The sequence below is a fragment of the Electrophorus electricus genome, chromosome 15 (assembly GCF_013358815.1).
Source record: "Electrophorus electricus isolate fEleEle1 chromosome 15, fEleEle1.pri, whole genome shotgun sequence".
NCBI classification, from domain to species: domain Eukaryota; kingdom Metazoa; phylum Chordata; class Actinopteri; order Gymnotiformes; family Gymnotidae; genus Electrophorus; species Electrophorus electricus.
In genome coordinates this window covers 19150240-19174963 of record NC_049549.1, presented here as the reverse complement: position 1 = coordinate 19174963, position 24724 = coordinate 19150240, and the positions used below count along the sequence as shown (strand labels likewise).

At 39.8% G+C, this 24724-nt stretch overlaps 1 protein-coding gene across 3 annotated transcripts in view; it reads right to left on the bottom strand.

The window, feature by feature from the left end:
• Positions 1-24724, bottom strand: part of zgc:172282 (leucine-rich repeat and fibronectin type III domain-containing protein 1-like protein) — a 146252-nt gene that overhangs the window by 18190 nt on the left and 103338 nt on the right. For all 3 annotated transcript variants that reach the window (XM_035534147.1, XM_035534146.1, XM_027017558.2), the window contains 2 exons: positions 21969-23366; positions 315-949 (listed from right to left, as the gene is read on the bottom strand). In XM_035534147.1, coding sequence (XP_035390040.1) covers positions 315-949; positions 21969-23347 — 2014 coding nt within the window. In that variant the 5' untranslated portion in view covers positions 23348-23366. The remainder of the gene's footprint in view (positions 1-314; positions 950-21968; positions 23367-24724) is intronic.

The following is a 24724-nucleotide window of genomic DNA, read 5'->3' as shown; positions in this document are numbered from 1 at the left end:
GATTGGAACTTCTTATTCAGCTTCCTAACCCTAGTTAAAGCTCTTTAAGACAGACATGCGCACTGGCCCTTGGGTTAGGTATACAGCCCTGTTGCTTGCATGTATTAGTCCAGTAACATTTGTGGAAATGAGTATGTATTGACAAGTACAAAAAACACATGGTTACATGTACCATATGTTCAAAGTCCAAAGCTCTCAAGCCTTTTAGTGCATTATGGCTAAGGTGGCTGTTACCTTTGCACCTGCGGCATTATACCAGCTAAGTCTCTCTCCACTTCCTGCTCACTCTTTCACTCATTCACTCACTTACTTACTTCCTAACACATCAGCAGGCATTTCTCCTTCATCAGTGTATAGTGAAGATCTCCTTTTAAGCTCTGTGCAAGTCCTAGAGAGGCATTTCTGTGTGGGTGAAACAACATCTTCGGTGCCAGTCTCTGATGAGATTTGCGTGCTCTTCTCACAGTCTACCACCAGGGCCATGGCCACCGAGTCCTTAAAGGGAGTAGGGACTGTTCCAGCACCCTGTTCCAGGCCCGCACCCTGCCCCAGGTCCTGCTCCTCCTGGCCCTCTGTGACTTTGGAGCCGGTGCGGGGCATGGGCGTGGCGGCCTGCGAGCGGACACTGCTCATGGCCATGCCTTTCCCAGCCTCAGCCCCCTGTTGGTTGTAGACCTTGTACCGTATCATGAGGATGATGATGAAGACGAGGACAGAGGCCACAATGATGCCGCCAATGATGATGATCATGGTTCCGCCCAGGAAGTGACTGCGTAGCGACTGGCAGTGGCTGTACTCGGTGTCCGTGACAAACGTGACACAGCCCACCTGCCGTGTGGCGATCAGAGAAGTCACACCATCATCATACACGGCCAGTACACACAGGTCATACTCCCGGCTCGCTGCCAAGTCCCGCACCAGGAATTCCTGACTTGTAGAGGGGATCATCCTGCAGGTGTGAAGTGGAGTGAAGTGTTTATTCAATATTAAATACAATTTAGCTTTAACTTTTTACACTCTCACAAAGCAGCTTTTTAGATAAATTCAGTTCCAAGTCGATAATGAGTAAGCCAGGGACAGCACTGGTTAAGTGTACATGACACATATAAAACAACTGCACCACACTACTTGCCTGTCTTATAATGCCTAAGGTGCAGTTTAAAAGAAAGCGGTCTATAGGCTGAACAGCTCAAAGGCTGAATAATAAATAATAGTACACTTTAAAGTCCTAAAGTTACCCTATTGTCTTATATCTGTATATAATGTCACCTTTTACCAATATCTTTTATTATGACACTTATAATTGTGTGACTATGGTGGAGGGGAACCGTGTAAAATGTTGACTGTGGTGGAGGGGAACCATGTAAAGTGTTGAATGTGGTAACGCGGAACAGTGTAAAGTGTTGACTGGGGTGGAGGGAAGCAGTATAAAGTGTTGACTGGGGTGGAAGGGAACAGTGTAAAAGTTCCCTTCACCATTGTTTAAGTCTAACTGGCAAAGCTGGTTCACTAAAGAATTCATCACAGCAGGCAATGTGAAAATCAATATTCTTGAGTCTAAATGGGATTTTTTCTGAAATATGCATCAGGCAGTAGATGGCAAATGTGAGTCTGTAGGTGGAAAGTGAGTGAATAAAGCACTTTCCACAGGAGGCCTTTGAAATTTTGTATTACAAAGGGCTTAACCTTTGTTATACACATAATACAATGCACTGGATTAAAGTGAACATTTAGCATTGTGTTTATACATGATAATGCAGTGTTCTTATTAAAAAGAAAACCTCAGCACCATGTTTATATACAATAATATACAATATAACAGTGATGTACAAGTAGTTAACAAGAATAACTAACCACAGACACCAAAGATACCACATTCATTCACTTAATATGGAAACTTCCTGATCTTCCATTCTGTATGCAGGCAGCCAGGCTGTGTGTGTTGGGGGGGGGGGGTATCATTACTCTGACTAGTCACACATTAGCATGTATCTTTCTAAAATAATATTTTATAAAGATACAAAACATATGCTTTACAATATATTTTGTTGTTTGTGGTTTTGGTTTTGTCAGACACCTTCTGGAGTTAACATCCAGGGTTGTTGGGTGTCTTGGAAAAAGAAATAGTCACAGTAAATTAAATGAAACATAAAAAAAATCTTTCTATAACAAGATAAAACATGTTCATGAAAATTGCATAAAATTTGTCACTATGAATAATTGTGTAATCATAAATGATTGAATACTTGGTTAATTAAGGAATATTATGAAAAGGTTTCTGTAACTAATGAAATCTGTGTGGGATGAAAGGCTGTAAAAACAGAAGCATAATATATACAATGTCAGTAGTGGCAAAGATCAAAATTTTAGTTGTCTGGTTTGGAATGGAATAGAAGTCTTTAGAAGTACACATCAAAGTTGGTTACATGACACATTATTAGCTCCACTTCTCTAATAACAGTGATCTTCCTCTTGCCTGCTGAACAGTTTGAGTTCACCTGTTAGGGTACAGTGTGTAGAATGATGTTATCTAAATCTTGTTGTAATGTGAATGGTTAATGCAAACACTCTTGTCTACCTCATCCCTAAGATGATTGACAGGGTTGAGATTCAGGGACTGTGCAGGCCAATGAAGCAGTGAAAACTGTTGTACTCCTGGAACCATCCAGGGATGACACATGGCTTGGTCACATAGTGTATTGCCATGTGTTGGTCACATAGAGTATTACCATGTGTTGGTCACATAGAGTATTACCATGTGTTGATGATGTAGTGTATTACCATCTCTTGGTGACATAGTGAATTACCATGTCTTGATGACAGTGCATCACCATGTCCATTGGCGTGTCCATCAGTGTTGACTATAGGCATGAAGGGGTGAACTTGATGAGGAGCAATGTTCTGATACATGATGCTAGACCTTCTTATGTCTAGATGCCAGTAAAGTTTTAATGAAACATTGAAACTGCACATTTATGTTGCCTAATACTGAGACAATGCTATAAAAAGTACTACTCCTCTCAGCTGACTATCTTTGAAGTATTGTTGTTCAGCTCAGTGGAAGCACGTCTGTCTGACTGTGAGTGCCACCTCTCCTCACACACAGCCCCCCACAGGAAAATGGCGCTCAGCATTCAACCCTCCCAACAAGAGGATCCTTCATCTGTATGCAATCAAGAGGTCCCCATCCATTCCCTGCCTCTAGTATATTAAAGGACCCATATGCTGTTACTTCTGTACTGTGCTAACCAAGTAGACATTCTTATCTTTTAAAACCCAAGAGGGTATAAAATGGAATAACTGGTAATACTGAATCATAAGAAAATCATAGGAGAGGAATTTGCACTGCTCCACTGCCAGACAAAATTTGACTGCATAATCTATAATTGTACATGCATGCAATTTTCCATAAACACAAGAATTGGATTCTCTCTTGCCCTGAACAGGAAGGGAAGTCCGTTTCTACCATTCCGTATGTTTATATGGAACTTGTATTGAATCCTTCAAATCTAGTGTCAGGGATGAGCTAGTTAGAGTGGCATCAGCAAGGAACCTATTCAGACACTTTCTATGCAAGTGTAAACAGCATACCTTACTTCTGTTGGCCTGTCATTTTATCTTTTTGTTTGCACAGAGTATAATGTATAAGGAAATTTGAGTTAGGCTTAATGTTAGATTTAAGCTTCCTAAGTTGATTATGTATTATATGATTGGATGAAAGATTAGATCAAACATTGACATTTGTCTAAACTTTGCAAATGAAGTTTAACTTAATTTCCATAGCATATATATATAAAATGTAAAAATGCAGTAATTAGATTACTGATACATTTAAAAAATTATGATTACAACTTAACGAGGATCACTTACTAACTTACTGGAGTTCACACATCCAGTAATTTTTCCCCATGTAATGTAGTCATTATCAGATGAAAAACTCCAATGGATCCAATGATCCATGTCCACCATAGGGAATTGGGTTTATTAAGTATCTAATTTATAAGGACAAATTTCACAGTTGGAATATTTTGGCGGTTAATGAGTAAAAAAGTAATTAAATATGTTTATACGTGTAACGTATTTGCAGGGACAAGGCGAAAGGTAGACTACAGATGCAGGAAGTTCTTTACTAAATGAGGGAAACTAAACAAGGGAGGCAAATAAAACAGAGACATGGGAAAACACTAAGGCAAAGTAACACAAACTAAACAAATAAACTGACCACATGGGAAATCATACACAGGGCTTAAATAACGAAGACAAATCAAGCACTAACCAGACACACATGAACATAGGAACACGGAAAACCAAAACAAGGACTAGAATTAAGGAACAGACGAGGGACGGAGAAAACGAAACCAAGAAACAGAACAACCAGGAAGCAAAGGAAAACAGACACGACAGGGAGACCATGGAAACAGGGACGCAAGGAGGGTGGCCAATCGTGACAGAACCCCCCACTAATGCACGCAAAACTGGGGCATGCAAAAATAGAACACAGGACTAGGACAAGACATGGACAAGCGGAACGGGCAAGACGCGGAGCAGGGACAGGACCCAGACAAGACACAAGAACAGACAAACACAGGAGACTCAACAGGAGTGGACAAGGGAATGGATACCGAAACTGAGGGAAAAGGACCAGAACCAGGAACAAAATCCACAACAGCATAGGAGACGGAGCAGGACTGCAGTCAGGGAACGCGACAAGACCAGAGGTATGTATGGGTCTTAGGGCTAAACCATGGACAGGTAGCAGAGTTGGGACAGACTGAGGGACAGAAGCCAGATGGGGAAAAGAAATGGGACTGGAGACATGGTTGGGACACGAGGTGGGCGCAAAGACAGGAGAAACATGGAGATTTGGCACAGCTATGGTAATGGAGGCAGGAACAGAAGCAAAGACAGAGGCAAGTATTTTCATCACAACAGAAACAGGCACAGGAACAATTCACAATAGGCATGGTTACAGGTACTGGAACTGGCAAGGAAACACTGATGCCACACAGTAGGTCAACAGATTTTACCAAGGTTACATAAATGGGCACAGATATAGTGATAGGAACCAAGACAAAAACAGGAACTGAGGAAACAGAAGCAGACACAGGGGCGGTAATGGGGGCTGGCTCAGTAGCCTCAGGGGCAGAGGAGTTACATGGGTCTGAGAAGTCGACTGAGAGGCCATAAGAGTCACTGACTGACTGCAAGGTGTGGCCAAAGGAGTCCTAAGTGTCTCAGGCAGCACACCTGTAGCAGCCTTCTTGGGCACAGGAGAGTCATTAGGAACAACCACAGGGACATGCCTGGCGCGAGGACAGGCTTGGCTACTTCCACTCCAGGAAGAGGAACAAGCTGTAAGGCATCCTTAGCATCAAAAACAGGACTTGACGGGTCTGGAGGTGCTGCTGCGACATTTTGTGGTGAGCCTTGTTCCAAGTCCTGGAACAGACTTGTTACAGGAAACAGGAGCAGGTTGAGTGACATTTTGGGAGGCAAAAAGTGGATCAGGACAGGCAGCATCTTTCACGCCGGAGGCCTGGGACTGGATCAGGATGGGTAACCTCTTCCACGCCTTAGGCAGGGACTGGCTGGATGGCGTCTTCCATGCCTTAGGTAGGGACTGGCTGAGAGGGTAGTAGCTACAGAAGGCAGCTGGGTGGCTGAGAGAGGAGTAGCTGGTTCGGTGGGGTTGCAGCAAATCATGTTAACAGCTGGAAGAACCCTTCCACTGTCCTAGCCTCCTGAGCTCTGTGCTGGAGTATTATTTCAGTCCACTCTAGTGCTTTACCCTGAAGGAAGGTTTTCATGAACAGCACTTTCACTAGTTCGGGGGGATTAGAGTATGTCAGGTGCCGAAAGTATATGCGGCACTGCATAATAATTTTCCCAACTGACTTGTCCTCCCCATCATACTCACACAGGGTTGCCATAAGTGAGGGCAAAAACAAAGGCTTCTCATCCTTGAACATAGAGAGCAGAGCCTTGAGATGATCCAAGTCTTCTTCTGGAAGCAAACCAGTGTCCCTCGCAGCATGGCATGAAGGTGGCTGAACTGAAGCGGACGGAACACGACATGACTTAACGAGACCCTCCTGATGCATTCTTGTTAGCAGTCAATTAATCTGTAACATATCTGCAGGGATGAGGCGAGAGGCAGAACGCAGATGCAGGAGGTTTTTCACTAAACAAGGGAAACTAAACAAGGGAGGCAAATAAACCAGAGACATGGGAAAACACTAAGGCAAAGTAACACACGAACTAAACAAACACATAACAAAGGACGATTACAGCGATGATGATGATGATGATGATGATTATTATTATTCCACACATGACCAGATTTACCAAAATAACCGACCACATGGAAAACAAACACAGCTCTTAAATAGCAAAGACAATCAAGCACTAACCAGACACAGGTGAACATAGGAACAGGGAAAATCAAATAAAGGACTGGAATTAAGGAACAGACGAGGGGCAGAGAAAAACGAAACCAAGAAACGGAACAACCAGGAAGCAGACACGAAAAGGAAAATAGACACGACAGGGAAACAACGGAAACAGGGATGCAAGGAGGGTGGCAAATCATGACACTACATATATAAATACAAAATTGATGGTGTCCAATAAATCTATTCATATATAATTACTAAAACAGCAGGTATTCAATATGTCTATCTGTATATAAATACTGAAATGATCACATAGAAATTCATACGTGTTACATTCATTTATTAGATGCACTATATGGCCAAAATCATGGACACATGAGCATCACACCTGACAATCACACCTGAATGACATTCCAAATATTCTGTATATATCCCATTCCAAATATACCAATAAAAATGGTCTTCCCTTTGCAGCTATAACAGCCTCCATTGTAGCTTTCCACTAGAGTGGAGTTTGTCTGAGAGAATATGTCCTCATTCAGTCAAAAAAGCATACATGAGGTTGGGTACTGATGTTGAACAAGAAGCCCTGACTTATAATCAGCATTGCAATTCATCCCAGGTGTTCAGTAAAATTGAGGTCAGGTATCTGTGCAGGCTACTGGAGTTCATCAACATCAAACTCATCAAATTATGTGTTTGAGGACCTCATTTTATGCACAGGGCCTCAGTCTTCCAGGACCAAGGAAAATCCATCCTCAAACTGCTACAAAGTTAGCAGCACAATTGTTTAAAATGTCTTTGTATGCTGAACCATTAATATTAGCCCTTCACTGGAATTAAGAGGTCTAGCTCAAACCCTGAAGAACAGCCCCAGACCATTATACCTCCTCCACCAAACTGTTACTGTCCTGGTATCACCATGCATGTTTCATCACTCCAGAGATCATGTTTCCATTGTTTTACAGTCCAGAGGTGCTGGGCTACACCACTTCAGCACTCTTGAAAAGTAGATCTTGGGCTTGTGTGCAGCTGCTTAGCTATGGAAATCCAATTCATGCAGCTACCAGTGTAACAGGATGTAACAGGATCGGCAAGAGGTGCACACTCTTTTGGTCATATAGATTATATAAATTTAGGGATATAACAGAAAACTCTAACAGTACATGTAACATCAATGCAAGTTAAATACCAGACGTACTAGTTACAGGACATGGCCTTCTCACTACTGGGGTGTGCCTCTGCTTATAATAGAGCTCTAGGGTTCTGTCTTTAAAATATTTTCTCTAGACCTCTGCCTCTATAACTGCTTCTAGAGCTCTGTCTAGAGATTTACCTCTAGAAATCAACCTCTGGAGGTACTGGTAAAAGATAGTTTTGTAAATTTTAGTTTGGCCCTATTGTAGAACTATTACATAAATTCTATGTTTAGGGTTATGGTTAGGGTAAGAGTTAGGATTAGCTTTCTGTGGAAGTAGAAGTTTATTGATAATGCTATATTGCTACATGAATATATAAAAGCATACTCTTACTCTGTAGGCCCTGTGTGGGCTTGTTAGACTTGTCTCCCTGGTACACTGTTCTGTAGGTGGAAATTTAGCACAGCATATGTAGCACAGGGTATGGTGTCATAATTAATAACAATAAAGTTATTTTTTGTATGGTGATAACCCAAACATAACACCAGCCTTTGTAAAGAAAGATACAGGCTGGTAAATGGGACTGAACCTCTTCAAACCTATGATATGATATGATATGATATGATATGATATGATATATGATATATGATATGATATATGATATGATATATAATGATATGATATGATATGATATATGATATGATATGATGTATGATATATGATATATGATATGATATATGATATGATATATAATGATATGATATGATATGAGATATGATATGATATATATGCTCAACAGACTGTAGCATATTGCAAGCTTTATGAGGGTGTACAGAAGAAACTGTGCAATTAGTTTGTATATATTAAAAAATCAAGTGTAAACTAGAACATTTAAATGGTGTAAAGTAGAACATTTAAACAGTGTAAACTAGAACATTTATTTGCATAGTCAAGTTTCTACAGCTTGATTTCTCACTAATAAACATGACAGAAAAAGACAGAAACTTGTGATAACTTGTTTCATGACAAAATAATAGATTATTCAGAAATATATATTGTCAAACCCAATGTAAACTAGAACATTTAATGGCAGTTTTCTAAAGGTTTATTTCTTGCTAATAAAGATGACAGGAAAAGGCCTTAAATTGCACAACTGTAGAGTGAGAATAAAGATTCTATTCTATTGTCACAGTTAGTCCCTCTTGGCTTCCCTGTTCCATGGTTTCCCTGTCTTGTGTTTGGGTTCCATTCCATAGTTTCATTTTTTCCGCCCCTCATTTGATTTTCCACACCTGTTCCTTTCTGGTCTTGTTAAGTTCATGTATTTAAACCCTGTCTTGTTCCCTGTGTCTTGGCTGTTCATTGGCTGTTTGGATAGATGTTTTAATGACTGTATTTATGTATTTGAAAGGCCGTATCTGTAAGTTTGTACTCTGTGCCTTTGTGTTTATCCTAGCCTCTGTTGTAGCCTACTTCCCCTGTTTGACTTCACGTGTTGTTTGTTTATCATCTATCCCCGTACTCTACACAATGGCTCTGGACCATTATGACGACTATGATTCTGGATTTACCCTAATATGTCTCGTTCTTCTCTGCACTTGCATCCACCTCCTTACCGCTCACTGTTACATCTATTCTATTCTATTATATTCTATTCATGTTACAATATAACACTGAATAATTGGCTTAAACTGTATAAAGTGGACAGCATACCTGCCCACACACACAAAGTAAAAATTTTTTTTTAAAAGTACAAAATTACATACGATATTAAGTAACTGTTTCTTTGCTGGCTAAGATTTATAGAGTTGGCTGACCTTGCTGTGTCTGTCTCACTCTCTTGCAATTTGAAGTTAACTGGCTAAAGTAGCATGTATATAGACAGTAATGTTTTACTATTAATGCTGTAGCTCCTTCTTCAGAACATATAGAAGGGCCAGACTGCTATAGCTGACTTCTGTAGCAAAAACATACATTTCACTGGTCAGACTTCCAGTCTTATTGCTAACAGAAATATATTACAGGACCATTCAAAATATCACCAGCAGTGGCACATACACACATACAAAGCAGGGAGTACCTGCAGCCAAAATAATATTTGGAGTTTTTCACTCTCCAATAGAAATGCATTCTATAGTAACCAAGAATATGTAAAGTAGCCTATATGAATAAACTGGTTTTTACTTTACATTATTTCTGAAATATTGTTTTTTTTCTAACCCTTTTCTTACCCTTTCTCTGAAGGGTTAGAAGGGCCTCACTGTACACCACTGGAATAATTCAACGTTTCAACTACAAATTATACATAATTTAAAGTCAGATCATAATACTTTTAGTCAAGCATTTTCTGATTCTTTCCATATTAAATTTCATTCCACAGCACTGTTAAAATGGTTCTACAGAACTTTCAAATCTAAAGAAATAAGAACTTTAACCTATAAATGTAAACTCTTGGCAACAAAATGTGAACCATTTGTTTCACAAAAAAAGGTGGACCGTATAATACTTTTTACACTGAATTTTATATATAAGATTATATTTATAATTTTTACATTAATTATACATTACTTATTCATACGAAAAGGATGTAACACTTAAACCTTCTCGAATGTACAGTTAATCAGTTTTGCCTGTACTTGGCCTCAGGAACATCCCTTTTCAGTGTCCGCAAACACAGAGAGGCTCCAATATATCACTTTTTCCACACCAGTTATTACTGTAATAAATGTTAATATATATGGTTGTCTCTCTCTGCTTTCTAGCTGGTCCCTAATCTCGAGAAAAGTTTCCTCTTTATTTCTGTAGCATGACAGCTGTAATTACTATCTGACTACCCAATGATATCAAACATGAGCCACACACACACACACACACACACACACACACACACACACACACTCACTCTCTCTCTCGCTCACACTAATCTGTATCCTGTAACATATATGATCTAAGCTTGGAGTTACAGATCTAAGCACAGGATTTACAGATATATAGCATAATAGCATAAACATCAACCTAAAATAATCCAAATAACTGTTACATTTGTTTTGCACCACTAAATAAAGCTGTCCAACTAACCTCAATGTGCTAGCATTTAACACTCTATTATAAAGCGTGTTTGCCACACCATCTTCTCTCTGCTTAGAATGTACATGTACAAGATTGCTTTTATGATTAGGCCAAATATGAGGCATTGTATAATAAGAAGAAGAAGAAGAAGAAAAAGAAGAGGATGAAGAAGAGGTTCCCTCTGAAACGTTTGCCACCTGTTAGTTCTAGTGGTGCTGGAGGGCAAAGGTATGGATGGAATGGGGAGGAGGATGTGCTCATTACTCAGTGCCCTACATGTTCCAAGGAGAGAGGCAGCCGCAGGCCCCATCCACTGTCTCTCCCTCAGCTCTCCTGGCAACAAGCACAAGGCACATAAACTGATTAGGCTGTACTGAAGAACCTGCCATGCAGTGCAGTGGTGGTGAAGGGGAAACTAGATTATAGTGTTCAAGCATACAGCAGAATCAGTGAACATTTGTTTCTTACATATGCTTCGCATCTCTGTAGCAATGGCTCTGTAGCAATGGCTCGCAGTGCAATGTGATTTGCTGCATTATTGATATGTGGCGAGTTTCCAGAAAGCTTTCTGAAGGTTAGCCAGTGTATGGCAAACACACCCAAGACTCCTCTGTTCTGACCACCTCAGCTCCAAATCACTTCATGAGGGAAGAGCATGACTGGCCTCTAAAACAGCCCTGGAGTCATTCCATCATTTATTCATAGCCCTCACCTTAGTTGCCTTTACCTGGCAACCAAGATCCTGATTACGGTATCCTATCTCTAGTGGAAGGCTCCACCTTTATGTTAGTCAGCTGCAAGCCAACACAGCACGCATGAATATATAGGCAAACACAGCACGCATGCCCATGCAAGAACTACCACATGCATACTATGCATACAAAGAGTAGTACATCTTCCTAACAGACATGCTTCAAACTTTGTTTCTTCTTCTTTCCAGGTCAACTGTTCCATGTTAAAGATGGAGGTTGTTCAATTGCAATCAGCTATTGAAGAGCTCTTCATCACAGCATATGCAAAGTTATATGAAGTTCTGAATCAATCTGCCATCAACACAGACTATGCCAATGGAAGAAGACACAGTTTAGCAATCTGGACATGTACTGTCACTCCCCTTACTTCATTTACCTTTTCACTATAATTGAAAGCCTTATAACTAGAATGAGTACCTTCCAGAATTCTAGGCATGCAAAGATGGCACATGTATTTTCAAGAAAAGTATTTGTTTTTCCTCTAATTATTATACAATGCCTCATGTTAAGCCTAATCACAAAAGCAGTCATGTTCAGTTTATATTCCAAAAGTATACCTTGTCCATTTATGAGACACTTTTATCCAAGGTAACTTATAATTATGAATGAGTACAACTTGAGAGTTAAGGGCTTTACTCAGGGGTCCACAAATGGCAGGGCTTGAACCAGCAACCTTCTAAGTACAAGGCAAGCACCTTAACCACTGAGCTACCACCACCCCAGTTTCTGATAGGTGGTACAAGCACAGGTGGTGCATTAAATCTGTCTCTGCCATCTACTAGCTTCAGGAAGCTTTCAGTATCACTACACTCTGTAACTCTCCAAGAAGTTACTGTTTTTCCTCTCATTTAAAGATATGACAACACGATCTTTCACAACACCCTCTTTCAACAGTGTTTAAAGATTTTTTATTTTAAAAACTTGCATTCTTATGTTTCTTGGCAGCCTTAAAAGATAAAAACAGTCAAAACTGAGATTTAAAAGTATGCATCATTTGCCATGATGCCCAGTGTGTGGCTCTATTTTTAGCTAATTGCTGAATTAGTTCACCCCTGCAAACAGAAATGCTTTTCTTTTTTCCCAGGAGGCAGGATAATAAGGTGTCCTGCAGAGAAGGCAGAGAACCAGTTTCTTGCAGGTAAATACATGGTTCCTATCTGATAGCTGTGGAGGTGCTGCAGCCAGGGGAAGGGAGATTCTGTTTGAGAGAGGGTAATCACAGCGAATTAAAGCATCCCACTAGCCAGTGGCAAGGTAGATGAGCCAGACATGCAATCCCATGGTGACAGGGGCCTGATTGGAGTACAATTATGTTGAGGCAGAGAGCAGGCATCTATCGACATGAGTGGATCAGTGTGAGTGGGTCTGAACATTTCAGCATGCCTGATATATGAAATGGAATGCCCATAGCCTCTACGCCCCACCCACACTGATGTAAGCAATGTTGCTGAGCAAATGGGGTGAAATGTGCTCGGCCAAAGAGCTGGCACAGGTCAGGGTCAACAAACAAAGGAAGAATTGATAGATTTACTCCAATATTTATTCAGTGGCTTCAAGGTGTTTCTACCTGTACCAGTTATCCTGACTGACATCAGTAGCCTGTCACACTACAGCCACTAGTGCACATTGCTAGCAGAATAAACCACTAGGACAGAAATTCCCTCCCCTGCTACAGACACTCAAGGATATAGCACCCAAGGTAAAGGTTATAAGGTCACATGCCTGTTCCTTCCAAGAAACGAAGGAGGACATGGTTTCTGCCTTCCTTCACATTTTAAAATGTATGCAAACGTAATATCAGTCAGAGTCATCCACATGTGAAGAAGCATCCATTTTTGGAACCTCAGTGTTAAAATGCTTCTATTCTACTTCATCACAGCAGGCTTTGCTTAGTTCAGACATCATTTCTCTTCATCTCATTCAAGTGCATTTACTCTGTATCTTAGTGAACCACTTTAGTTGGAAAAGTTTTTCGTGCCTTTCTTTCCTCATCAGCAAAAGTACAGTCTTAACCTTCTTCCATCAGTACCTGGACAATTGAGCTGAGTTTAATAGGATGTTGGATGGAATAAGGTCTGCAGGAGAGGGTGATTGTAGAATGATAACAGAGGGAGTATAGCTGAGGAGAGTCATCTCCCAACACACACGCCACTGACAGAAGGCCTTGCTAGAAAAAGATGCATCCTTGGGCCATGCAATTAAATTAAAGTGAGTGTATTTATAGTGGCACATCCTTAAGCAGCGCTTCTGGACATATGTCATGCTCCACCCTCTCTTGGGCCATCTCTCTCTATGCTGGAGCCATCACCCTCTGTGTTGGAGCTTGATATGTTTTAACATGGGTTCAGTCTAAGTCCCCAGAAGCCCAGAGGAGCTATGCTTCACAATGCCAGTGATATAGTTTCACATTAAGTTTTTGTTTTTTTTTATTGGTCTGGGGCAGGCGAGATTGTATTCTGACAGTCCCCTCGTTCATTCTCATAACAGGTTGCACTGTTACACAATGAAACCAGTATGGTGCTCAGGTGGCAGTGTTTTACTGTCTTTATTGTAAAATCTAGCAAAAGGTGAGAGGTGGTACATGATATGGAAAAATGAAATGGCCTATTGGATCCAGGTTAATGTTAGACCAGTGAGCGTGGAGGGATCCAGAAGCTACTTATGAGCTCCAGTGAATTGTTCCTTTTTTCTGCAGCTGAGGAAGTAGAAGAATCACAGGCTGAAAAATGAGCAGCAATGTGAAGAAGAAAAGAGGAAAGACAGAGCGCCACATAAATCTCTCCACACTCCCATTCTGGGAATCAATAGATTTGATAAACGAGGAGAAATACAGCCATGCGGGACATTTCTTCAGATCTGCCTGGTTGCGTTGTGAGCACAGGGAGATTAAACCCCCACAGAGGAGATGTTGCACATCTAGAAAATGCCTTTACTGGTGTGAAGCACAATCTTAGTCATAGATGTCATAGCTAAAGCACATAATGTCCAGCCTAAGGAAAGGAGTACACTTATTTTTATGGATCAGACTTTGATTTAACATGCAGGAAGGATCACTGTGATGTAATGTGGTTTATAACTTTATGAAATCTAGATTCTAGATGAACAGCCTGCAGTCACAGAGTCTTTGGAAATTTAATAGGTTTCAATTACTGGCTAGGAAAAGAGAAACACCAAGTTAAAGATGAACTATACTACTAGACATGAATAGTTCATGGCATTTTTTGCTCTTAACTGAAGTAATTTAGTGTGAGTGAAGGTCTGTATCAGAATATAAAAACTGCTGTTTAAGCAATAAGACTCACTTTTAGGAGAAATGGTTCTACATGAAATTAAATAAAAAGGTCCTCCTTGTAGAGATTTTTGTGATTTATACCTAGTGTCTGGAAAGTAAATGTTGCTAGAGAGAGCAGATTATCATACAGAAAAATGTCTTTTGACATGACATGTCAAAAGACAAACCAAAAATACAAGGCTTGTTTAAAAAAACTCCTCCCACAATTGAGGACATATGGAACATTTTAGCAGCAGGATAATTTTAGTCCTATTTATGTAAATATTTATCTTGAAAAGGCTTGGTTTGTGCATCATGTTTTAGAGTAAAACCTCCTATAACATCTTTGTTCCCACACTTAACCCTTTCTCTCAGTAATAAGCCCATCATGAGTTTGAAATGGGAGCTGCACGGAATGTGAAATGCAGGACTAGAGCTCAGAAACAATAACCTATAAACAAAAAAATGTCCAAAAACAACATACAAATGAATAATGCGGTACCCTGGCTAGTGACAGATCATGCTTTAGTCACACGACAAAGAAAAATAAGCAAAAGTTAGAGTACTTTTTAAATGTGGGCTTAACCAAAAATGAGTGAGCCCTCCAGGAAGTCTGCATATAATGCCAAGTATAAAGCACAGTCTTTATCTGTGTGAGGGCTGATACACTGCCACCTAAATCAGTACACTGCTGATTTCTTAACAAAACGTCATACTCTAAAAGAAAGTAAAATCCCTGTCTACTATTTCTGTAACATTGATTCTAACTATGTTTGTTTTGCTGTATTAGCGCCTTTTTAAAAACAACCTCTTTTCAGATTACATTAAAATCACTAGAAGAGCACAGCAGTCTTCTTTTATCTGTAAAACTATTGCTTGTCAGTAATTAATCTGCAGTCGCATGCGGGATGGGGGAGGGGAAGTAGGTTGGCTTCCCATAATTAAAAATTGATCTGGGACATTACAGAAATGATAAAACTCTAGGCAAGACAGAAAAAGAGGAGGGAGAGCAGATCAAAATGCGCACAAGAAATTAGGGCAGCCTCAGCTCTACAAATCTATTGTTTTGTAAAGCTGTTCAATGCCAGTCCATAAAAACATCACTCACATGAATTGAACTGAAATGTTGTTTGGTGTCAGTTTTAACATTTATGTATTTCTGTGGCTGTACTTTCCTCATAACCTTTCATAGGAACATTTATTAGCTAGTTATCTGTATTTTATTAGGTCAGTTTTTTGTTAAGGTGCAGAATCCAGTTAGGTTTTATTTAGAAGACATTAACCCAACATCAAGTAGACAATACTACAAAGTGATTAGCATGTGATTTGCAATCTTTAATTATGCAATACTGCGTCCAGCTAGTAGAATCCGCTGGTATTAGCAAAATGAGATTTGGTCGAGCGATTATCTGGAAAACATATTCTCTAATCTACTTCAATAACTAACTGTAGTCAAACACAACAGCAACATCTGTCAGACATCAGTTTCATAACCACAACAATGTGTTGTCTTGCTTCTCTCTGAAGAGTCTGACAGAGAGATATAAGGAATCCAGACACACCCTTCTCAGGACACATCTTAATCAGCTCCTCAGTCAATCACAACGGATCTCCCATTAGTTCTGCTCGGCCTCCTAGTTCACACTTTTGCCAATGGATAATCAGGCCTGATTTGCCCTGTCTCTTGCTTGCAAGCTCACTGGAAAAAAAAACAAAAACAAAAAAACAAAAAAAAACAAAAACGCATTTCTGCGCAAGCTCGCTGAAGAAAACATTTATATGCAAGCTTGCTGAAGAAAACACATTTCTGCTCAAACTCAGTGAAGAAAACATGCACTTCTGCTCAGCCTGCCTGGGCCGTACCAGTTTGCTGATCATTTCCAGCATGAAGTAACTCTACTGAAAAGAAACCTTAAAGAGATTGTCTTTCCATAACTGCATCCAATTATGCGCAGCTGCTGTACTACTTAGATTTATGTCAGTACAAAGATGGAAAGAAAATATAAACACTATAAGAATTGAAAGCAACAATATACACTGTGTATATTTTATTGGGTATACTTTCATTCTTTTAATTTTTTTCAGAAAGACATTATATCAAATAACACACTAAATGTCACAGTGTGTTTCAGCAATAACCCTGTGGACATGTCTCAGCTCTAATCACTGTAATTCAGCGATTTAAGATTCCATATCAGTGTGGCTTGGGTTTCAACCCCAAACAAGCACTCAGTGATTTAGATCTCCTGTTAGAGACCTGCAGATGCCAATCTGTGGTTTCTATTGTGCCCTACTGCACACTTATAACTCCTGCTAGCCATTTACTACTCAAACCCTGAGTTGAAGCAGCATAAAAGCAGAATAAAACTGTATTCAGATTGGATTCAAGTTGTTTCTCATTTAAAGCATAATTTGTTATTATAACGTGTTATTATAGATTACTGCTTCCATACAGTGATTTAAACAGTTAAGCTGTTTTGATATTTCAATGAAAGATTTATTCTAAGAGTGTACCAAAGTTTACAAACTAAAGACATTTTTTAGGGGTGTATGCACATTTAAACACCTGAATATGGGAGCTAGGCTTGTTTGTTTTAGTCATTTTTGCAGCATCAGACATCGGGCTTTGTGCTGCTCCTGGAGGGTGTTTGTAACATCACAGTGATGGTGCAAATGGAGCTGTTTATAGCACCACAGTTATGTGCAGTATAGTCAATATGCAGCTTTGGACAATGAAATTGCAAATACAACAGAAAGCAGTGCTCAGTGATTACCTTATCACAGCAGTTTGTTATCATGTGCTTGTTAATTGTTTGGACCTTATTTAGTTATGTGCACAGGACTGCTGAACCTGCTCCAGCTTGTAGGCTCAGTGAGAGCCTCCTGAATTAATGTCCTTTTTCTTGTTAACCAACCCAATGTGCTACTGTACACAAGGTGGGCAAAAGACATGCATGTTGTATGATCCATCTGTCCCCCATTTGAATAATGAGTAGAGCAACTAGTTCACCCAGAGGGCAATGTACACTGGCAGGTTCTGTGTTACTATGCATGGCTTTTTATCTCCTCATTAGTAGTTTGTTTCCAAAGGTTGCTGTTGACTGCATGTTTGCTTTTTGGTGGGCTGATCACCTGTGCATGCCAACAGTCTGTAAATTTGCACTTTATAAAATTCACCTAATGATGATGTGTACCAAATAAAGTGACCTGTATGTACAGTCGTGGCCAAAAGTTTTGAGACTAGCACAAATTTTGTTTTTTACAGTTTTTTATGGTGGCAATTTGCATTAACTCTAGATTGTGAAGAGTGATCAGATTAATTGCAATTAATTGCAAAGTCATTCCTTGCCATGAAAATTAACTTAATCACCAAAAGTACTGCATTCCAGCCACCGCATTTCAGCCCTGGCACAAAATGACCTGCTAACATCATTTCAGTGATCTTCTCATTAGCTCAGGAGAAAGTGTTAATGAGGACAAGGCAGCTGATATCTATCTGTCATGCTGATTAGAAAAGCAGACTGGTTGCTTAAAAAGGGTGGTGGTGCTTGAAGTTATCTTCTGTTAACCATGATTACCTCCAAGGAAACATGTGCAGTCATCATTGCATTGCATCAAAAGGGCTTCACAGGCAAGGACATTGCTGCTTGTAAGATAGCACCTAAATCGGCCAATTATCGAATCATCAAGAACTTGAAGGAGAGAAGTTCAATTGCAGTAAAGAAGGCTGCAGGGTGTCCATAAAAAAGTCAAGTGAGTGTCAGTGCCATCTCCTAAAGAGGAGGCAGCTATCGGATTGGGTCACCATCAGTGCAGAGCTTGCTCAGGAATGGCAGAATGCAGGTGTGAGGCAAAGGCTTTTGGAGGATGGCTTGTTGTCAAGGAAGGCAGAAAAGAAACCACTTCTCTCCAAGAAAAACATCAAGGGCATCAAGGACTGACATTCTGTAGGAACTATAGGAATTGGACTGCTGAAGGCTGGAGTAAAGTTATTTTCTTTTCAGACTATTTGGGATATGTGGACAAATTATTGTCCGGAGAAGAAAAGGTGAGCGCTTCCATGAATCCAACAGTGAGGAATCCTGAGACCATTCATGTGTGGGGTTGCTTCTCATCCAAGGGAGTGGGTTTTCTCAAAATTTGCCTAAGAATAAGAAATGGTATGAAAACATCCTCCAAGAGCAACTTCTCCCAACAATACAGGAGCAATTTGGTGATGAACAATGCTTTTTCCAGCATGAAAGAGAACCATGTCACAAGGCAAAAGTGATAACCAAGTGGCTCTATGAACAGAACAATGAAATTTTGGGTCCATGGCCAGGAAACTCCCCAGATCTCAATCCCATTGAGAACCTGCGGTCAGTCCTCAAAAAGAGGGTGAAAAAACAAAAACTCCAAGCACCGATTAGGCAAGAATAGGTTGCCATCAGTCAAGATTTTCCCCAGAAGCTGATATCTTGAATAGTGATGATAAGAATGAAGATTTTGAGTGAGTGTAACTATCTGTGAAAGGCTTTACTGTATAGTAATGCCTGATCTTAAAAATATATAAAAAATATAGATATACAGGTACATTTTGGTTATCAGTTCCAGGAGATGTCAAGGATGAGGAGGTACCACTGATGGGGTAAGAAGGACATGAGACAGTACGTGATGAGGAAGGTCAGGGCAGAAGGAGGAAATTGTGCTGTTTTGTGAAGATGATCCTAATGCTAACATAGCAAAGGAAAGATAAATCCAGTAGTGTCTTACACCTTACACATGTGTTGTCTACTTGGGAAGATCCAATAAGTCACCACTCTGAGAAGTAGACCAAGCTCATCGCAAAACCAACCTCTATGAGAAGATCAAGCTTGTTGTAAAACCCACTGCTCTGAGAAGAAGACCAAGCTCATCACAGTATACAGTTACAGCATAAAGGATAAAAAATTAGCATAGCACTGGAACTGCACTGCTATACTGCTTCAACAAAAGTAAACTTTAGTGTTTTTAAGTTTTTCAAGAGTTCTTAAAAATTATATTTTCAAATACATCCACTTAATTAGTGATCAGTTAGTGACAGTTTTTCTGCTTGGTTAACTGTTAAACATAATATTGTGAGGAAGCAAACTCAGACACAGCACTAGAGTCCATTTGCATGTAATCTTTACTTATATAATTTAATAGGGTCAGAGGAAAAACTCAGAGTACAGACAACCAGTGGTCAAATGAAAGAGTCAAAGGAGCAGCAGTACAAAACAAGGGCAAGGCAGTAGTTGCAAGGATTGGGAGTTTTCGAAGGCATTTTATAGTACAGTGATGAGGTGATACAAAGCAGGTGTATATGATTAATAATCACAGCGACCCCTAGTATTCCGATGATGGTGACTTCTTGCTGCCAAAAGAGTACATAACTGTTTTACTGACATTTCTTTCTTCTTCTTGATGATAGGTAATCCCATAAACATCATAGATAGCACTTTTTATATACGGTCCAAGTTTATGCTCCAAAAAAAAGAGAAGCATTTTTATAGCATTATTTACAACTGTTGTAACTGTCAGTCACAGAACAAGACAGAGAGTCAGTAAATGCAGGTAAATGCGACCGATCAGCCACTGCAATTGACATTTTGAAAAACAGCAATACAAATATTCAATTTGATTTTTTTATGTTTAAGTACATTATAGACAGAAAGCAACATTTGATTATTTTTTTCGATCACTGTAACATAAGTTGGGTTTAAATAGTGCCAGTGGCGCTAGGTGTGGTCTTACTCACCAGGGACGTCTATGTGGGTTTACATCTAAAGTGGTATATGCAGTTGGATTAAAAGTGAGTTGGAACACCAGACCTTCCTGTTGAGCCTTCTGGAGATGTTGGGGGCTTAATTAATTGAAACACAGATGAAGGGAGGTGCCTACTAGTGATCTCTTGGAAGAGCTTATGATGTTGTGGTTTCTAGTATGAAGTGAATGGCCTGGGCCATATGTGAGACTCTAATGGTTTGGCACAGAATATTAATTGTCTTCTCCTGTGTATAATTACAACCTAAAAAGTGATTGGTGTCTGTATTTCCTACACAGCAACCACAAATTATTTTTATGTATTGCATAAATTCTTATGCATTCTTGTGTTCAACTTTGCAGTTAGTAAAGTGAAATGAAATGACAACTGTGTTGTAACACCTGTAATGTAGCTTTGGCTCTGGACCAGTTCAGACATAATACATACAGCATAATCAAAAATAAGTCCCCACCTGTCTATATACATGGAGACTGGGCTGATCTGTGTGTGGCAGAGCTGCCTAGTAAGTTCTCAGAGCTGTGTTAAAGCATTGCCAGGATCAGTCAAAGACAAAAATTACTGTATAAATCCAATGTGACCTTGATGCATTATGATAAAAAGGCTTTTTTTTCTTGTATTCTGAACTTTGCTCAGGAAAACATGGCATATTTTGCCATGTATTTCCTGGAGCATCTTGTTGAAATTTTCACCTAATAACTAAGAAGAAACTACTGGCTAAACAACCAGAGTGTATCTCTACATACTCATGTGCAAGCAACAAACTCAGTTTTACTTCTGGGATGGTAGGCCCAGTTTTACTGTGAAGTTCACTGATTCACCATTAATCCTATTTATGCCTTCACTTGTCTTACACAGGAACCTGGTGATGTGTAGAACACATTTCAAAGCACATTTCCCCCCAATTTTATCTGCAAATTACAGCTTGAAGCATTTGTCTTTCATAAGGCTTCTGCACCATAAAAACCACACCCTCCTCTAATAAGGGCAGAGGCAGAATATGTGTCATTATTCTTATATGCAGTCTGTCAGCTGATTTATAGATACAACACTGACCTACTTTTGAACTGCTTTCAATGGCTTTCACTTAACACTATTATTAATGGTCATTTATTTTAAACATGTATGTATGTGTCCCCAACACCAAGACCAATTAAACAAATTAGATGGTGGCAAATGAAAAAAATTGAAGGAGTGCATAGTTTCTACAGTCAGACCAGGAAAAATGAATTTCAGAGAAAAAAAGTAGCACCAGTTGACAAAGAAGCGATGAAGCAGATACCAGCTTGATCATTTTTCACTTCATTCACCATTATAAGACCATGACAGAGGAAGTGATATTTCTCATCATGACAAAAGCGTTCCACTTAAGTTTCTGCTTGCAGACCTCAATTTGGTCAAAGCTATGCAATATGCATATGTTGCTTAAAAAAAACAAAAATTTAGTTGTATGAATATTATATATAATAGCTATATATATTAATTCATCTCATGTCCAAAGAAAACATTAGGAAGTAACTCTTCTGTAGACATTGACTGATGATTTCTTAACCATATTCTTACCTGTAAACCAAGGTGTCGTCTGATGAGCTGTTGTACTGGATCTGGTACATCCTGATACCAGGAAAATGTTGTTGCGAAGGCCACCTTATGAGAGCGGAGTTTGCAGTGAGCTCAGCGAGTACTGCTTTCTTTTCCTGAGCTTTTGTGTCATTGCTGGATGTTGATGTGGACTTTGCAGATGTAAGGATATCAGATGGTCCTGGATCAGACTCCCGGGCACGGTTTGTGCTGTTGGCCAGGTGAGGAAGTGGGTTGACCACTAGTTCCACAGTGCCTGTAGATTCTCCTGCAGCATTCGAGGCGATGCAGGTGAACACACCTGTGTCCTTTAAGGAGGTGATGTTGATCTCTAGGCTACCATTACTGAAGGCAAGAGTGCGGGAAGTATTGGAGATTAAACGACCTTCAGGAGAGATCCAGTGGACATCTGGGTCTGGGTCACCATTGGCTTTGCATTTCAAGCTGGCAGGCTGACCCTCCATAGCAAAGGTTTTGGAGGACCTTCTTGTAATCACAGGTGGCTCACAGATAAACTCTTCCTCTGGGATTGTCCAGAAGTATTTAGCAGTAAGATCAGGAGGTGAGGCACAAGTCTCCAGGTCATCCTCTCTTGTAAGCCTCCTCAGCCAGAGCAGCTCACAGTTGCAGTGGAGTGGGTTCCCTCCAAAGCTAAGGACAAGTGAGGATAAAGGAGAACCCTTAGATTTAGCATAAACTGGTATCCTAAGAAACAATGGATCAGGGGGGATTTTTTTCAGTTTATTGGATGTCATATCGAGACGAGCTAGCTTGTGCAAGTTGGAAAAAACTCCTAAGGGGACATGTTCTATAAGATTGTGGTCCATATTGAGAGTGTTCACATTGGTAAGTCTCCCAATGGTGTCCCAGGGAATGTCCACCAGGTTATTGTAAGACAGGTCCAAGTCTTCCAGGGTTCCCAGGAAATCATCAAAAGCATGTGGGGAAATGATATGGAGCTGGTTGTTGGATAAAATAAGGTGCCTGAGGTTGGTGAGACCACGGAAGTGGTCATCCATAACAACGCTGAGGCGGTTGCTATCCAGATGGAGTGCCCGCAGCCTTTTGAGGTCTGCGAAGGTATAAGGCATGATCTGGCTGATAGTGTTGCGTGACAATGTCAGGTGCAAGAGACTTGTCATATTGGCAAAGTCCCTCCTCCTCACTGCTGTGATGAAGTTCTCAGTGAGACGAAGCTCTACTGTCCGGCGGTCAATAACTGTGGGCACAAAGAGCAGGCCCGTCTTGGCGCACAGGATGGCGAGCGATGGTGACAGGTTTTGGCACATGCAACGCTTGGGGCAGAGCTGTCCTGAGGCAGAGACAGCCAATAGCAGCAAAGAGAAGATCAGCCTCTCCATCCCTCAGGACTCTAGGTAACTGCAACACAAGCACACAAGCTAATGTGAGACAATACAACAAACACATAAATGCTTAAGTGTCTAGTTGTCTTAAAGGTCCACCATTATTATTATTATTATTATTATTATTATTATTATTATTATTATTATTATTATTATTATCCTTGAGTACACAAATTACTTTATACATGTTTCAAAAACATTTTTCAGTTTTCTACACACAACAGAATATAAACTGCTTTTTAACTAGTATATTTTTAGTAATTCACATTTTTTAACTCACTCAAAACCAGCTTTCTAAATACCTTTATAATAAAAATACTTGAACTTTTGGCTATCCGTCCCAAAGAAAAAGTGCAAAGTTCACAGTTACTTTCTGGAATTTTATGCCAAGCAGAAATGAATGTGCTATTAAAGGTAAGTTTGTGTAAGCAATTAACCAGACCTGACTTACATGTTCACGATATTCCTCAAACTCTATAGTGATAACCTATACCTGATTGCATACCATTAGAATCTAGACTTTATCTGAGATACACATCTTTAATAAATGTCTCCATCATTTTCCACAGTAGGAACATTGGGAGCTTATTAGAGAAGCTTTTGAGTATTAATTAAATTGGTTACTTATTTGCAAAATTTATTTGGCCTTGTTAATTCTCACATTTAAACTGTCAGTGTAATTTCCCTCAATAAATCTAAATACATAGATAGATAGATATGTAGAGATACATAGAAGGAGAGAAATGGGACTTTTCAGATCGAGGTCCTTCATCAGCTGTGCAGGAAAAGTAAAGTGTTCTTTTGAATTTGTAGGAGGAGGGACCAGATTCCACCATGGAAGGTTCGCAAATCATGCTCAGCATGATTAGATAACTGGGATAACTGGGCTTAATGAGGGATTCTGTGATTGGTTCTACATAAATGAGGCTAAGCCTCTTCTTGTTGCCTTGTCTCTTGTTACTAAGGGCCATATGAATACGCCTTGTGATATTTTATATGCATAAAAACATCTACTAAACAGTCCAATCATTCAAAAAATTATGTTGTGCAATTGACAAGAACTAATCGCTGCCACAAATACAAAGTAGAAAAATTGAGATAAGAATTACATGCTGTGGGGAGACACAACAATAGAATTAATAGCATTTCCTGAGCTAACCTTTGACTGCTCCTGTTTAAAGTACTTCACTGCGTTCACTAACGCCAGACTTCTAGATGTCTCTTCAAACACTGAGGGCAGTTGCAGTCTATGCACCTTCCCCTGCACATATGCTAGGTCTTACTCTAATTTTATTGCTTCCTTTGTAGTCAGGCTAGTAGCCTATGTTTACTTGGTAAACCTGCTGTTTTCTGTTTGTGGCTTATGGACATATT